We start from the raw sequence: 18,783 nt of genomic DNA on the forward strand, positions 1-18,783 counted from the left end.
GAATCAGTTTTGAATTCCAGCTTCTCAATTAATTAGCTGTGTGACCTAGGGCAAACTCCACAGCTGAGCTGAGCCTCAATGCCCTCATCTTTAAAATGTAGCCATCAACTCATCTTTGAAATGAAGCTACACCCTGTGGTTTGTTTAAAGACTGTGGTAAGATATTTAAGGAGTTGACCATCACAACCGGCACACAATTGGGTATGTAACAAAAGGTCACCACTGCGATGGTATTTATAACTTTAAAATTCCACAAGTGGGAGAGGAGACTTCAATTCACTGAATTGTATAGGCAAGTAAAGCGAATTCTTTATATTTTCTCATTAACCCCTTGCGGTGGATGTTGTAGTTGAAGCTACCCTACCCTTTTAACAGAGAGTAGAGACTGTTTTCCTGTTTTAGATGTGGGCCTGACTGCCAAACCAGTCTTGGTATTTTCCCTCCCATTGCCAGGCACTGCTACAGGGATGGGAGGTTTAAGTCAACTGAGCTATTGTAAAAAAAAAATGAAAGGTTTGTTGGAAACTTCGTATTTTAAAACATCCCCAGCTCCCCTTCTAGATATGAACGAAGAAACAAGGGGCCTTGTTGTTCCTGGCAGCCCAGAACTGTTGGGAGCCGCCGGGCTGCGCCCAGTCCGTGACAAGGTCATGGGACGACAGAGGAACCTGCAAGGCAGCTCTTCCTCACATGGGGCTGCCCCAGGGGCCCAATATGTCCCCTCCGGAGCCGCCGGAACGAGAAAGGAATCTGCAAGGCAGCTCTTCCCCTCGAGGTTGTCCCAGGGGCCCGGTATGCCCCTTTCTTCCTTCTGTCTTACTGTTGTTGGGCTTTCTATTAATTTCTGGAAATGATAATATATAGTAATAAGGCCTCGCTGGAAAAGTCCAAGTCTTTTTGGAAATGCTCAAGATTGCTTTGGCTCAGGACACGACCATAAACATTAAGTCATAAAAGAAAAGGCCACAGGTATAGTTTGGCTGCTTGCTTAAAAGATTATAATGTTCTAGAATAGAAAAGAGTAGAGGTGTTTAGATTTAGAAGTAGATGTACTGCTTTAGTTTACTTGCTCCTTGATTGAAAGGGTTTTCACTATTGCTATTTCCTTGCTGCTATTTGTTCATTGTTTCCCTTTCTTTAAACAACATGGGATATTATGGGTATTTTTGTAAAATTAGAAAATGGGATATATAAGATTTTAATAGAAGATTTATATTAACCAGCTTTACTGCCATTATTTTACTATTAATAGAGGTGTTTTGCTGCTTTAGAGGTGTTTTTGCTGTTTAATAGTTAATTGTTGTAAACTGAGATTTTGTGGTTTCAGGTAAAGAAAAATATCAGGTTTTTCTCATGGTACTATTTTCAGAAATGTCAAACATGTTACTGTAACCCTTCCCATGTATTGTTTTATTGTCCAAAGAATTTACACTATACCTGAGATTTGTGAAACATTATTTTTGTTAGAGTGAGAATGTTAGGCCATTGAGGCAAGAAGATTATGTATGGGATATTTAAGTATAAACCCTGTAATCAGAAATGTTCTAGATGAATGCTTAGGGGAAAAAAATATTGACGGAAGCACAAACCAATATCTGATGTAATATGTGGTGACTTAAGGGGGAGGTAACATTCATTCTATAAAAACTGAGCTATCCTAAAAATAAAAAAAAAAAGCTACCTCTTCTACTCAACATCTGTGTGTGTGTGTCTGTCTGTCTTCTTCCTCGCCGACGCCACTCATCCCTTGGGTACTCCTGGTCCTGCCGGGGCTGGACCTCGACACAGAACAAGAAGATATCCTTGACAAGATTTGGGCTGGCTGTGTTGCTCTCTTTCTCCCTCTTTCTCTGTCTGTCTCTCTCTCTCCCTTCCTTTTTCACTTTCTCTCTTCTCCATGCTTCTATGCATGCTTTGCACAAACTGGATATATTAAAGTGAGCAGAAAGTCAAAAAGGCCTCATTAATAAAATTCAAATAGTAATTTTTAATAATTCTAAATAAAATTGAATCTAGGACAATGGTAAGTGCATATATTTTATATGTGTGTATATATATATACACACACATATATATATATTTACATTTCCAAATTCAATAGCCTGTGAGAAAAGTTTTATTATTATCCTATAACAATTTAATAAAAATGCCCTCAACTTATCTGTCATTTATGTTTTGTCAAATGGGTTTCTTATCTTTTATCTCATTGCCTTCCACAACACCAGAATAAAACTGAAAGATGAGGCAAAGACTTCCTCATCTCATGGATAACAAATTCAAGGCCCAGAGAAATTCTTCTCTCAAAGCTGCAAAACTTTTCAGAAGTTAAGCCAGGCTTAACTAGCCAGCTTCTTGTCCTGGTTTCTTGTCTCCATATTGGACTCTGTGGCTTATTCTGCCAACTATAGAACTGAGGAAAGATATTTTAAAACAGCTTCACATGTAATCTGTGATTAAAATGTGCAGCTCAGAGAGAGAAATCTAGGATACATTTAAGTTATCCCATCTCTACCACTAACTACTAATATGACCCTGAGCAAGTCACTGACATTTCTGGGTTTCAGTTTCTACATATAAAAATGAGCCATCACAAAAATGTAACTTTGTAGGGTGATGGATATTAACTGGACTTGCTATGGTGATCATTTTTGCAATAAGTACAAATATCAAACCATGACATTGTACACTGAAAAGTAATACAATGTTATGCCAAATATACCTCAATTAAAAAAAAACAAATTAAAAACTCAGAAATTAAAAAATGTAAAAATTCCACTACAAGTAAAAAGAAGTACTTAAAAAAAAACAAACAAAAAAACACCAGAGACCTTTTTTGAAATGAGTTTTTTTCTGAAGCCTTTGATAGCCTGGAGAATTGACCAGTTGGTCCTAGAGTCAACTATGGAATCCTTAGTCTAGTTCTCAAGACAGCAATCATTAGTTGTTCAAGTCTGATACTCAAGGTGTAACTCATTTATCTTCCCTGGGTGAGGCTCCTGCTTTTAAGTATGGTCCAGAGATCAGCAGGTTTGGCATCAGCAGGACTCAGTTAGAAATGTAGAATCTGAAGTCTCACCCTAGATGTACTAAATAAGAATCTGCCCTTTAACCAGAAGTGTGCATGCATGCATGCTCAGTCACTTAGTTGTGTCTGACTCTTTGAGACCCTATGGACTATAGCCTACCAGGTTCCTCTGTTCATGGGATTCTCCAGGCCAGAATACTGGAGTGAGTTGCCAATATGTCCTCCAGGGGATCTTCCCAACCCGGGAATTGAACCAGCCATCTCTTAGGTCTCCTGCATTGTCAGGCGTGTTCTTTACCACTAGTGCCAGCTTATGCACACTTGAGAAGCACTAGGTTAGATCATCTCTTAAAGTTCTAAATGTCAAAAACTGTAGGATTTTCCAAAACTAAAAAGGCAATTTTTCCATGAAGCTTGGGTGGTTCTCCAAATGTGTTAAAGGATGTTTCCATCCTCTGTACAGTAAAGGGGTGCAGGAGATAACTAGTAATGATTTTTGAGCTCCCCTTTAAGAACGTCCAATGAGCCACAACCAAGGAACCAACTAAACTCTCAGGGGAAGACTTAACTGGAGATAAACCCTGACATTCATCTCAGCCAGACATCCCTCATACAGCTGCGGTCTGAAGGCTTCTGTGCATTTAGCCAGTTACGTGGTGAATTACCCCAGTGAGACCTAACCAGTGCACCAGCCACCCTCACAACCTAATTCTTGTTAGAAGAATTGCTCTTAATATGACACCACCTTGTCAGACATCTCTGTTCCATTTTAACACCTGATGACCCTCAGCTCTGAGATCTGCAGATGAGGATAAATAGTGAAAGTGACTGAACTTCACAAAACATCAGCTGCAGGTTAAATTGAGAAATGAAGAAAATTATAAGTTTGGAAAAACAGGGAGGAACCCCAAGCTCAGCTATCAATCTGGGGTGCTTGGCTAAAGAATAAAACCTTAGCTGGACTTGGAGTCACATATTGAAAATACTCAAAAATAAAACAAACAAAAAGACACGGGTTCAAATCCTAAATTTGCATTTATGAGTTGTGTGCCTGAGTATGTTACCTCTCTCTGGGCCTCACCTTTTGTCTAAAGTAGAATTTTAAAGGGTTATGAGGACCTAGTATATTAGCAGGCTTCAAACGTTCATGAGCATCAGAATCATCTGGGAATCTGGCTACAATGTAAATTCTTGGAAGTGTTAGTGGCTCAGTCGTGTCCAACTCTTTGCAACCCCATAGACAGTAGTCCTCCAGGCGTCTCTGTCCATGGAATTCTCCAGGCAAGAATACTGGAGTGGGTTGCCATTCCTTTCTCCAGGGGATCTTTCCAACCCTGGGCCTCCCACATTGCAGGCAGATTCTTTATCATTTGAGCCACTATATGAGCTGTGTGACTGAACATGTTACCTCTTTCTAGGCCTCCACTTTCGTCTTTAGTAGGACTTTAGAGAATTAAAGAGCACCTAGTGTATCAGCTGGAGAAGGCAATGGCACCCCACTCCAGTACTCTTCCCTGGAAAATCCCATGGACGGAGGAGCCTGGTAGGCTGCAGTCCATGAGGCTGCAAAGAGTCAGACACAACTGAGCGACTTCACTTTCACTTTTCACTTTCATGCACTGGAGAAGGAAATGGCAACCCACTCCAGTGTTCTTGCCCAGGGATGGCGGAGCCTGGTGGGCTGCCGTCTATGGGGTCACACAGAGTCGGATACAACTGAAGTGACTTAGCAGCAGCAGCAGCATTATATCAGCATGGAGAAGGAAATGGCAACCCACTCCAGTGTTCTTGCCTGGAGAATCCCAGGAACAGAGGAGCCTGGTGGGCTGCCGTCTATGGGGTCACACAGTCGGACACAACTGAAGTGACATACCAGTAGATCAGCAAGCTTCAAACGTTATGAGCATCAGAATCGTCTGGGCAGCTGGCTACACTTTAAATTCTCAGGCTGCCAGAATTTCTGATTTAGTAATTCCAGTGATGAGGCTGAGGATCAGCACTATTAGAATATTAGTGATTCCAATGTTGTGTTCTATGGATAAGTCCCTATAAAATGCTGCTATGGGGCAGGGGATGGTAAGGGATAATTGAAGTGGAGCACCTGTAGCTCTTGGCAAATATAAACTTTGAGAAGACATTAGTAGCAGTTCAGACGGGGGAATGTCTTGCTCCAGGTTACACAGTAGCTAGAGCAGGTAAAAAACTTTTTCCCATGGACCAGAATGATTTCCTGTTTATCAGCTTTTCTGAGAGCTTAGTTGGAACAATGTGAGGGACTGAGTAAGGACGTAGGTCAAACGATCACTATTGTCAAATCAAGGAATGAAAAGCAGCGCTGTGCAATGGGCAGGTTATGCTCAAGAACTGGGGTCTCTGTTAGTAAATTGCTGTGTGTCCTTGGACTTGTCACTCCCCCTCTCTGGGTATCAGTTTTGTCATTTATAAACTAAGAGGATCCTTCAATATTGTTTCAAGGGTTCAACTATTCTTATTACACCATAGCTGTAGAGCCTGTCTGGGAGGAACTGCTCCTTGCTCCTTTTGAGACGGAGTGCACCTTTCACTCTGCGACGTTTCTCCTGAAAAGGCATCAGAAAGTGACACCTCTCTCCTCTGGAATTTAGTGGGATGTGTCATCTATGCCATGTTCTATTCATTCTGAAATTACCTTGTACAATTTGGAGGAATATTATACAAGCAGTAGACTCTCCAGCAGACCAAGGGAGAATGGTGCTTGCGAGCCCTTTTATGGCCCAAATCACATCACAGTTACTGTTGTCTAACACTGACTCTCACCCAGTCAAGCACTTTCCATGTGCCTCCACAATCCTTAAAACCATCTTTTGAGGGTAGAACTGACATCTCCAATTTACAGTTGAGGAAACTGAGGCTCAGACTGCTTTCCCTTACTCACAGAGCTAGTAAGTGACAGCTCTGGGGCCTGAACTCAGAACTGTCTCAAATCCAAAATCAAGTATAAGTGACTAAGCTATGTCTGCCCATGCTCTTCACCATCAGGCTACCCTCCAAGAGCAGTACCTGGCGAAGTACTTGCTAAATGATCAACACATTTGTGATGTTCTTTCCAAATCTGTGTTACTTATGAGAAACTGAATGTTATTTTGCAGCTGTCTACAATGACAGGAGCAGAATGGAGCTGAAAGCCATGGCTTTGACTTCGGGGGACCAACGTTTGAAAGTGCTGAACTGAAAACAATCCTGTGGTCCTGGGCCGAGGATGGGCCAGGGAAATTTGCAATGCTCTAAAGCAGTTTTCACTGTTGAGGACTTCTCACTTCAGTGCACTCTCAGGGGTTAGCAGGCTTGGCCTCCGTAACTCAGAGGTGCTTCCCTCCCTGTAGGGAGTCAAGGCAAGCATGCTGTGACTCACTGGAGAAAGCCAGCTACGGTGCCCTTGAAGCCAGTCCAGTGCCCAGAAACTTTCTGCAGCAGAAGCTAGCGGAAATGTTGGGAGGCAAAGGGACAGCTTGTCTATTGCTGGGGGAGTTTTCAAAATGATGTCAGGGTCCATTTTGGTTATGTCTCCCCAGGTGCTCTTTGCCAAAATTAAACAAGCATCAAGCAATCCTGCAAACCTCTTCTCAGAAGAGGCTATAAAATATTCCCAATTTCTTCAGGAACACAGGGCTGCTGGAGGTACAGCAGTTTTTTTTTTCTAACAAAATAATTTAATATTAATAGAGATATGGTTAATAAAAATTTAATGCCAGTGCTTGATTCCCTAAGCTTTCCATGGAACACTCAGTTTTCTTACTCTTTCTCAACAGCTCATAATCTTTCCAAAGTTTTCTCAGTAATAGTTGTATTCATGGTACTAGGATTGTTAGTTTATTCCCTAGAATCTGAGATTTCTATCAACTGAACATTTATTGATGGGTATTTATAAATCAGAAAAGAAATTAAATACTTATAGTATCATACCAACTTCAGGGTGCTTTAATAAGTGAATCTGCTTTAAAAACTGAAAACTAGTGCATGCTGCTCTGGAAAGACTTTTAATAACACACTGCAAAGTGGGCTTGATTTCCAGCACTGATATAACAAGGTAACATAACAGTGTCCTATTTCAAATTCTAGAATGGAACAGAGAACTCAAAGAGCTAACGTATTACTGTGTACTGTGAAAAGTTACAGAGTGTTATATATGAACTTTTTTATGCTATTAAGTCTTGGTTAATGGTGACCTGGGCATTCTGATAAAGTAAGTATTTTCCAAAATTTAATTCCTTGGGAATGATTCTCACTTTAGGAAAATGTCTAATTGACAGGAAATAAATCATAGTAAGTGTCTGCATCCTTGCAGGACAGGAGATGACCAGGTTCACTGAGTCAGAGGGAATTCACAGGGAAACTCACCTTGCAGTAACAAAGAACATGACAGGAAGACTCAACGGGCTTTGGTCCTGGCAATTTTTCACTGAAGATGGCTTTCTAGGTGTGCCACATTTTCTCATCTACAGAATGGGGATTATATCTAGCCTCTGTGCTTCTGGTGATTTTTGAGATAATTAAATGAGGTACCACAGGAAGCACATTGAAAAAGTATAAATATTCCACTGGGGCACATTATCATCATCTAATGGACCTGCCTCATTGGTTATTTACTACTTCGTGAAAAAGTGAAAGTGTTAGTCGCCCAGTTGTGTCTGACTCTTTGCAACCTCATGGACTGAAGCCCACCAGGCTCCTCTGTCCATAGAATTCTCCAGGCAAGAATACTGGAATGGGTTGCCATTCCCTTCTTCAGGGGATCTTCCCAACCCAGGGCTCAAACCTGGGTTTCCTGCATTTCAGGAAGATTCTTTACTATGTGAACCACTTTCACTATTTAATGTACATCCTAATTAAGTCAATATAAGAAATACACCTTTTTAGATGAGTAATTTCTAGAACAGGAGCTGGATCTAAAGTACTTTTAGTTGTTCCTAGTCCAGGAAAGTTATTTTATAATATTTCTCCTTATAAATATTTTCCACACTGTTTTCAAAAGGAAACTTGTTTTAAAGACAATGGTTTTTAACCACAGAGCCTGATATGTACTCTGTGTAAGTATCTGTAAATTTTAAATTAGTAAGCAATTGCTTGTGGCAAAATAAATGATAATAGGTTTAACTGAAAGCCAGCTATGGAACTAATGAATTTCAGGCCAGAACGTTCAGGAAACATTCTGAAACTGTATGATTTTTAAGGTGGAGGAGAACTTGGAGACCACACCCTTGTTTTATAAGACAGGGTGACTCCTCTGACACTACAAACATGGCTTCACTGTCAGAGGTGAGACTTGAATACGGAGTTTCCTGAGGTTTAGTCCACTGCGCTGTTAGAAAATCACTGGGTTTTGATGGGGAGCTATATTTGCAGGAAGCTGTGAACATTGTTGCTACAGGTACATCTAAGCCTGGGAAAAATATCTGAGGTCTCTAACTGTGTCACTGCAATCTTGAGTCTCTGGTGACAGCATCAACAAGAAAGCAGGAGAGCATGGGCTTGGATGCTCCCAGAGCAATTACTATGCACTCTGGGCCCTCCTCTTCCTGTCTGTCTTCTCTCTCTTTTCCTTTCTGACAGCAGTTGTTATTAGAATATAAGGAATAACCATTAGAAATGAACATGCGTTATTTATATGTAATTACCTTGAGTCAATCTGATTAAGTAATATATGAAGTATTGGGAAAAGTAGGAAATGTGTGTGGTGTATGTATATATATATATATGTGTATATATATGGATGTGGAAGGTATGGTGAGCTTGTCTGCATGTGAGAGCGAGAATATAATAAAGGATTATAGGAGATCATAGGATCATACTGGCAAATCAGATAAGAATATGTATACATACACACACATACGCTTTCTTAAATTTTAAAAGTAATATATACTCATTGTAACAGTTTAAACAATATAGAAAGATATAAAGTGAAAAACAGAAGTATTCCTATTAGCCTATATCCTCCAAATGTAGCCACTACAAAAACAAAATGCAAAATCAAAATAATGCAATAACGATGTGTTACTCATGTTGTGCCTGGGAAATATATATATAGTTGACCATTATCTTATACTACTGCTAATATATTATTCAGGGTGAAACAATCAATTAAGTATAAAAGAAACATTTTCAGAAAAATTTAGAAGACCATATGTCTAACCTAGAGTTTCAATGGGAATTTTTATCCATTCCAGGAAACTCAGAAATTATAAAAGTATAATAGTTAAGCCATACAAAAATAAAAAAACATTATGGCATGAACGAGAGTTTGGGAAAAATATCTGCAATGTAACATATGAATAAATGGACAATTAATTATTATAATATAATTATAATATTATACTTAGAACTCTAGAAACTGAAAACAAAGGAAAATAGACAAGAATAATCATAGACAATTCACAGGGAAGCACAGCACATAAATATATGAAAAGTTACTCAGTTGCTTAAGAAATATGAGAAATATACGTTAAAATAAGATAAACGAATAATAAATTTCAAAGAACAATCAATAACCAATATTTCTGAAGGGCAAATGAGAAAGGGGATCTGTTCATATAGAACCACAAAGAGATGTAATAGATGTATAAAAATCACTTCAAAACGTTGTTTTCTACCCCCTCAGGGAACAAGGGTGAGATCCAGATGGTTTTTACGTTCTCTTTTTAGCTATTATGTAAATGAAAATAACCATGTACTTTAAAATATAATCAGAAAGAAGATTAAAAATTTCATTGTAGAAGGAGAAAACTTACTTAATAAGAATGGTAAGAGAGAAAGAAAAGTATACACATTAAGTGTTTTACAAGGTCAAAATGTTATTCATTCTTTTCTAGATTCTGGATGTTCTGCCTTGTTTTACTTTGAACATGTTTATTAAAATGTTTATACATGATTTTTACCTTTGCCTCTTTATAAACCAATAGATACATCTACAATTTAGAGGAAGGGGTGGGTTAGTTAAATGGTACTATATTTAAACATCCCCAAATGGTCATCACTTGTCACTGCTGTTTATTAAATAACTCACATGTATCCAAGATGTGAAATGATACTTTTAGTAAGAACTTTATTATAATTCTAACTCATCTTCATACTCTTTATTTATACAGCACTGACTTAGTGCTATACTACATTAATCACTGTGGTTTTGTAATTTATTTAAATTTCTAGTAGAGCTATTCTTTTCCATTTTTCATTTTCCTGAGTCTTCCTATATATCTTTCTTTGAAACAAACTTTAAAATTACTGTTTCAAATTTCTAAAACAAACCATTGAAAAAACAAAACCCAAAAATGAAGCCCATTGAGATTACACTACACTCAGACTATTTTAGAAAGAACCGATTCCTTTAAAATGCTACCTTAAAAAAAACAATCAGTTATTTTTAAACAAAGTTTTCTTTCCTTAAAAACATTTGGATTCCTTTAAAATGCTACCTTAAAAAAAACAATCAGTTATTTTTAAACAAAGTTTTCTTTCCTTAAATACATTCTGGGAAAAGGGTCTGTTCTTCCTTTCCATTTATATTTTTAATTATTATTTATATACTCTTTATATAGAAAAGCTATGGAAATGTTTCTAACTTTTCATATGGTTTCTAAAGGTATTTCTCAGGTCTCTTGGATTTTGCTTGACTAAATTTTTCTTTGTTTTTTGTTTTTTTTGCTAAGGGTAAAATTATTTTTCCTCCTTTTCTAAAAAAATTTTTTTTCTCTCATGTAACTTCACTGGCTAATAATTTTGAAAAAGTTAAATAATGGTGGTGATGGTGAGATTTACTTCTTGTTTCTGCCTTTACTATCCCACCTTTTAGACCAGAAGAGACAGAGCCTTTGGTTGAATAGATAGATAGAAACCATAGCAAGGAAGCAGTCATTACTCCCCAATTTCCTAAAGGGTTCTATGTTTATAGCCAAGAATGAATTGTTGTTTGTTGCTGTTTAGTCACTAAGTTGTGGCCAACTTTTGTGACCCCATGAACTGCAGCCCGCCAAGGCCAAGGCTCCCCAGTTCCATGGAACTCCCCAGGCAAGAATCTTGGAGTGGGTTGCTATTTCCTCCTCCAAACAAGAATGAATACTGACTTCCATAGATACCTTTGAAAACCTTTTGGTATCTACTAAAAGGATGAAAATCTTGTCACCTCTTCAACGTATTAATATGGTAAATATATTTTTATTTTGAAGTGACACTATGTGGTTATTTTGTAGCTTGCTTTTTGTATTCTCTGGATTCAATGTGAAAAGTTAATTTAAGAATGACTATTTTCCCTCACTGAGGTTCATGAGTGAAGTGGGTACATAGTTGCCTTTATGTGCTTTTGTTCTTTTTTACATAGGTTTTGGCATCTTATTCGTGTTATGCTGCTGCTGCTGCTAAGTCGCTTCAGTCGTGTGCGACTCTGCGCGACCCCATAGATGGCAGTCCACCAGGCTCTTCTGTCCCTGGGATTCTCCAGGCAAGAACACTGGAGTGGGTTGCCATTTCCTTCTCCAAAGTATGCACGCATGCTAAGTCACTTCAGTTGTGTCCGACTCTGTGCGACCCTATGGACAGCAGCCCACCAGTCGCCTCTGTCCACAGGATTCTCTAGACAAGAATACTGGAGTGGGTATACCACTCTCTAAATCATTTGCAAGGTTTCTTTTTTTTTTTTTTTTCTGCTAGCATCTGCTAGAGTTTAATACCCATGGAGGTATTTGCTTTTTAAAATTTGATAGGACTTATTGATGAAACTTTCTAGGCCAGTTGACCTTTTGCAGTGTGAGTTAAATTTTTCTGTCAATTATCTTAGTTTTATCTTTGGTAATTAATATGTTTTTGTTTTCTCTTTCTCCTAGGCTCAGTTTTGATCATTTATAATTTCTAAGAATATCATATATTTTAACCATGTTTTCTAACATTCACATAATTTTCTTTTTTTTTCATAATTTTCTTTTAATTGCATCTTTTTATATGATTGTCATGCTTTACAAAAAAACATCTATTGTGGTATACCCATATTGGCTCCCTCTTTGCTTCTTTAATAAGCTCTTCCTTGGTCAATTAGTTCCTGATTGTACTCAACTTTTTAAATAGTAACTGACTTATTTGTAAATTATTTAATTTTCTGATTTGTTAATTTATAATATATCATTTCTTTCGTCTTTAAGATATTTGGTTGAGCTTTTTTTTAACTTCTTGAATTATATATGTCTACTTTCTAAAATCTAGAGATTTATTTGAAACTACAACTTTCTGACTATTAACTATTTTAGCCACATCCCTTAGAATTAACTCGGTAGTATTTTAAGCTGCCATTATTTTCCAAATGTTCTGCAAATTAATTTTTATTGTATCTTTGATACATGAAAGCGAAAATCGCTCAGTCATGTCCGACTCTTTGCAACCCCATAGACTGTAGTCCATGGAATGCTCCAGGCCAGAACACTGGAGTGGGTAGCGTTTCCCTTAGCTGTATAAAAATGAGTTTATACAACTAATTAATTTTATTAAATATACTACTTAGGTAATGTTTCTGTCATTTTCTCTCTTTACTTTCAATCATTTAAATTTATTTGGATGCTATTTCAACTTTAGTTTTATGAATTATATATGAACTATAAATCAAGGGTTATATCTTTGCTTTGGATTGCAATTATTATATTTCTCAATCAATATTTTTTAACTTCAGTTTATCCTTATATAGTAATAATATTCAATCTTAATTTTTTTAAGATTTGTATTTACCTCATTTGTTTTTGTCTGAGTTTACTTATAATATTTTTCCATAAATAGTTTTTTATTGGGTTTAGTTCTTGATTTAACAATCTTATTCTTTTGATATGTGAGTTGATATATGTTCTAGTTATAATAGTTAAGACAATGGTCTTAATTCTATCATGTGAATTTCTGCTCTACATTTTTTTAAGTTGTCCTTATCCTTATTCTGATGTCTAAATTTACACACATTATCTGCATCTTTTTTTCAGTGAAATATAGTTGACATGTATGTGCTAACTCGCTCAATTGTGTCTTTGTGACCCCATGGGCTGTAGCCTGCCAGGCTCCTCTGTCCATGGGATTATCCCACTGGAGTGGGTTGCCATTTCCTCCTTCAGGGGATTTTGCCAACCCAGGGATTGAACTTGTATCTCCTGTGTCTCCTGCCTTGCCAGGGGGATTCTTTACCAATGCACCACCTGCATAATGTTTTGTTAGTTCCAGATGCACTACATAATGATTTGATGTTTGTATCCATTATGAAATTATCATCACAATAAGGCTAGTAACCATCTGCCCCTACAAAGGTATTACATTATCACTGACCAATATCCCTTATGATGTCTGTACCCTCCCAACTATTTATTATATAAATCAAAGTCTGTACCTCTTAATACTCTTCATCTATTCTGCCCATACAGTATGGACACCCCTCCCCCTCTTACAAATAGCTGTTTAATCTTATATCTATGGGTCTGTTTTCATATTATTTGTTCATTTGTTTTTTGAATTCCACAAGTAAGATCATGTGGTATTTGTTTTTATCTGTCAGACTCATTTTAACTTAGCACAATGCCCTTTAGTTTCATCCATGTTGTCATAAATGACAATATTTCATTTTTCATGAATCAGCAATATTCTACTCTATCCACCACATCTTCTTTTCCTATTTTTCTATTGATGGGCACTTAGGTTGACTTCATATTTAACTAGAAAATAATGTTGCTCTGCATTTCTCTTTTATTTCTTCCTGATTTTCTAAGGTTTTATAAGATAAATTGTCAGTTCTTGATCTTCTTCATCCATAATGGCTCAGATTTCATGCTTTAGTGTAACACCCAAAGTTCTTAGAAATGGAAAGGTCAGTTCCTCAGCATTCCTACTCAAGATTTTGACTTATGTTTCAGGTGGAAGTTACTTTTTAACCAAACATCTCAGATGACCCTAAGGTAGTGTATGGTAGACCCTTTAAAAAACATAGTTGTGTAAGTTGTCTATGTTAATTTAAAAGATATTCTTAACCTTCAAATCCTTGATTCATAAACTATAAGAATAAAATGCAAATATTGAGTCCTTGCTATGAATTAGAAAACAAATATTCTCTCCGTCATCACACCTATCCTGATTTATATTTTTAATATATTTTCTGTATCTAATTCTTAAAAAAAATTTCAATTATCTTTTATTTCTAACTTAAATTTTGGAGTCATATAGTTTTAGTTCTACATGCTACCTTCAGTTCTACATACTAGCATATACTGACTTTTTCTATTCTAAAGTTTTTTATTTTGACTACATTCTGTTGGGGGCTAGATTTTTTAAATTAAGCCATAATATTTTTCTTTGGTTGTTCCCTTAGATTTTGCATACTAAGGATAGATTGTCCTTCTTTTGCCTTGAAATAATACCAATAATAAAAGTGAAAGTCGCTCAGTCGTGTCCAACTCCTTGCGACCCCATGGACTTTACAGTCCATGGAATTCTCAGTTATATTTTCTCCCCCTCAGAACTCTGTTACATCTTTTCCATTGTCTTACAAAATTTAATATTGCTGTAGAATAGTTTCAGATTTATTTTCTCTTCCTCGTAGGTCATTCACTTTTTCTGACTGAAAGTTTAAGTAATTTTAAAGGAATATAATAAAGAAGCAATGGTATTATATAATTTTTATCTTGGAACTCAGTATATCCTTTCAGCCTACTAATTGATTTCATTGCTGGTATGTATAAACATAATGTATAGCATAGTAGTTAGAATGTATCCTTTGGTCATATTTTCTGTTCAACCATTTCTTAGTCATCCAACCTTAAGAAAATTAATTACACTCTCCAGGTCTCTGTTCACCATTTATAAAATTATAACTACTACAACACATAGGGTAATAATGACTTAGGTCACGACAATATATGTAGAGTGTCTAAGCAGATACATGGCATTCAAGAAATATTAATCACCATCATTATAATCAGTTAATGATGTAAGATTTAAATATTTTTTCTATTTGCTTTTTGTTTCATTCTATATTTCATGAAAACCATAGTTCTGCATGCTTACTCTGCTGTACCTATCTTGTATATTTATTGTTTTCTCTAAGTGGTTTTTATCTGTATTTCTCTTTTTTCTGTATTTCACATAGTTTTCTATAGCCTGAACTTTGTGGTATTCCCTTAAGATTTTTTGTCATACTGATTTTCTTTCTTAGGATTTTAGATTTAATTAGTGTCTAAGAAAATTGCTTAAACTTGGCCTTTTGTTTCATATTCTCTTTCAATTTTTCCAAGAAAAATACTTTTTAATTAAAGTTTTAATATATCCTGAAGTATTTTTTCCAATAAAGAGTCATTATCTTTTGTGTGCTGAGTTCCTCTGTCTCTGCCAATGAGTGAGAGACAGAGAAAGAGAGACAGAGGGAGAGAAATATGTCATCTGAGAGCCTTCCTGTATAGCTGCCATGCTGCTTCTTTGTTTAGATGCTTTATTTTGAGAGACTTTTTCTATAGGGTTTTCCTGCTATTGGCCCTCCTTATGCATTTCTGTCTCTCTGTAGAGCTCCAGTTTTAGCTGGGTGTTGATTATTTTGCTTTTCCATTGCCATTTTATCCTCTATGGCTTTTGGACACAGAAAAGTGCACATGGGTTTGGGATTCTTATATATCAACTTCTCTAACACCTTTTACAACAGAAAACAGACATCAGTTATCTATTTTTTCATTGTTTTAAGGGCTGGGTGGTGTGTGTACCACCACACTCTCATAGTAGGTATGTAAACCATAGTAGAATGTTTCTAGGGAACAATTTGCAATATGCATCACAATTTTAAAGGCATATGCTTTTTGACTCAGAAATTTCACTTCAAGAAATGTATTAGAAATCAATGGTGTACAAACATGTCAGTAATGGAATACTTATTTTAGTTGTTTATATTTGAAAACCACTTAGAAACAATGCACGTCTAACAACAGGTGCTCGTTGTATAAATTATGGTACATTCAAGGAAATATTTTGTGGTTATTAGAAATGCTGTATACTTAAAGATACAAAAAAGGTAAGTAGAAAATAGCATACATTCAATAGTAGAGCATAATTATTTATATAAAAGTATGTCGCTAAATGAAAAAAGGGCAATGTTAACAATGTGTCAACACTGGTGGTTTTCGTAGCCTTCTGCACATTTTTTTTTTTTAAACATGACCATGAATTAGTTTTATAATCATAAAAACAGTGATAGATCTAACAAAATAAAAATTAGGAAAGATATACACTGCTACCATCTCCAGAACAGTGACTATTTATAGAGTGCTCTATGTCTGGTACTGTATAAGACCTTAAGAAATTATCCTCTCAGTGGCCCCATGAGGCAAAAGTTAGTGTTTCAGTTTTCAGCTGAGGAACTTGAGGGATGGAAAGGTTAAACAAGTGTAATATTACTCAGCTCATAAAAGACCACGCTTTGACATTGAACCCAGTTCAGTCTAACGGCTACCATCATCCCGGTGCACCCTCCTAACTCTGAGGATTGTCAAATACATTTTAACACTTTTTCAGGTTACAGGTTTAATAGTGCAATATTTAAACTTTTGAATATTGACCCTTATTTCATACTCTAAACATGAACTTAAAACAGAATTCAAAGGACGGAGTAAACACATACCCAACAAAGAAAAGGATAAATGCAGAAGACATTAAGATTCATATTTCAATGTAAATCATTCCCTTTAACATACTGTTTTATGAATTAGAAAGAGTCCTTGACAAAAGAGGGTGCACGTCATGGCATCAGAGAGTATCAATAACTCTTTCAAGCCATCAGTGGAAAAGAGCACCAAAGAGGCAAATTTTCCTTCAAATAGTCTCATAATCTGAGGAGTTTCCTGAATTTTCATGTAACTTTAACCCAGTTTAAATCACAGACCAATCATGCAGTATACCCTGATTCTGATTTTGAAAAATACAGTATTTTTCAACCGTTTTCATTATAAGCCCAAAGTCTGTCAGACATGTTTCTACATGATTAGCATTCTACCTAGAATACTGCCCAATCAAATCAGTCCAATTCCACTTCCACAATAGTGACTTTGGTTAAAAACAAGAACAGCAGCAACACCATAGCCTAAGGGAATAGGCATAGTAGGGGATTAGAATTGAAACAGTTGAGTAATGAAGTTTCAAACATCTCTTCTTCTGGAATCTACCTGATACCCTTTATCAGACTCTTTGCTTTGTATAACACACCAAGTAACAAAGTTTGAAAAACAACTTCAAATAGCACAGCAAACTAACAATTTAAGAGGTTAACCATACCTGTCTCCCATCAGAAAGGCACTAACAATGAGGAATCAAGGAATTTGGGGTTAGAGCCACAAAACTAAGGAAGAACATGATACTTCAAGATATAATAATGACAACTCATCTGGCATCAAGTCCTCATATAGGGAAGATTCACAGATTCAGCATCATTTGTTGCCTCATCGAGAAATAAAAGAAAACAGAGACACGGAGGAGATGACAATCTGGACTAGTGACTATTACCATCCTCCTTTCCCTCCTCCAGTTTGTGGAGGGCAAGGTGAATGACAACTTGCCGATTAAGAAGTGTAAACACGTGAGGACTCAGAAACCAGACTCCAAGTTTTAGTCCTCAGTGGACTTTCTTTGGAGTTCATTTAAGTCACGAGTATTGACAAAAAACAATCTCAATTACTGCCTCTTTTCTATCATTATAGCAACACTGGGCCTGCTGAGATAATACTTATTTGTAAAATATAAATAATAATAAAGAAATAAGGACTTGATGCAAACATAACATTCTCAGATGCAAATGAATAATCTAGGACAGAAAAATATAGGTTCCTGAATTCTGAGCCAACCTAGGGAAGGACTATAATTTTCCACCTATTCCACCAACCAGAAGAAACACAAGAAAACTAAGAAACGCCAGGGCATATAATGACACTCCATGTTCTCAATACAAATGAAAAGGAGTTCTCAAAACATGATCCATCTGGTTTCTTTCTTTAGCACAACAATAATGACTGAATGGAACACTGAAGCTTAGGTTCATCATAACTACATTAAAAAAAAAAAAAAAAACAGGAAAATCTCATTAGGGTCCCCCGAAAACGTTTAACACATCCCCATGTCTCTATGGATACAAGTCCATAGGTTATCTGTAAAAACCCCATACATTATTTTAACGGGAACAGCTAAACAAATTGGCTCCAACAGAAATACAAATAAATGGATTAAAAACTGGCTATCTAACCGTATAGAGAGAGAAATCGTAATTGGTAGTCCGTCTAGTTGGGGAGAGGTTTCCAGTTGGGTCCCACAAGGATCGATATTGGGTCCCATTTTGTTTAATATCTTTATAAAAAATCTGGAAGACAAAGTAGAGAATGTGCTAATTAAGTCGACTGATGCCACTAGATTAGGATTGGTGGTTAAAGTAAATTGGATATAGATAAATGCTACTGGCCTTTAGAAAGACCGATGTTAACAGAAACTAGGACTTCTAAATAGTTATATCTTTTTAATGTATCACTTAAAAATCTAATTCCAAACATTATAAATAAATAAATTTAAAAGATCTTAGGTTCAATGAAAAAGACAACTTAGAGATTCATAAAACCCATGAATGCAGAATGAAGGATGTCCCCCCCAAAAGAGATATTCTCAGTGCAGCTTTATTTGGAAAATTGGTGGCTGTGGGTCTCTCAATACAATAAGGATACTGCAGGCAATTCACATATCCAAGAATAATGGTA

At 36.4% G+C, this 18,783-nt stretch overlaps 1 protein-coding gene across 4 annotated transcripts in view; it reads right to left on the minus strand.

Annotated features, from left to right (window-relative positions):
• Positions 1 to 18,783, minus strand: part of GABRB2 (gamma-aminobutyric acid type A receptor subunit beta2) — a 273,763-nt gene that overhangs the window by 20,563 nt on the left and 234,417 nt on the right. For 3 of the 4 annotated variants that reach the window (XM_043913472.1, XM_043913471.1, XM_043913473.1), the window contains exon 10: positions 18,282 to 18,395. The exons of the other annotated variant lie outside the window; for it this stretch is intronic. In XM_043913472.1, the coding sequence (XP_043769407.1) occupies positions 18,282 to 18,395 (114 nt within the window). The remainder of the gene's footprint in view (positions 1 to 18,281; positions 18,396 to 18,783) is intronic. 4 annotated transcript variants of the gene reach the window in all.

The sequence above is a fragment of the Cervus elaphus genome, chromosome 9 (assembly GCF_910594005.1).
Source record: "Cervus elaphus chromosome 9, mCerEla1.1, whole genome shotgun sequence".
NCBI lineage: Eukaryota > Metazoa > Chordata > Mammalia > Artiodactyla > Cervidae > Cervus > Cervus elaphus.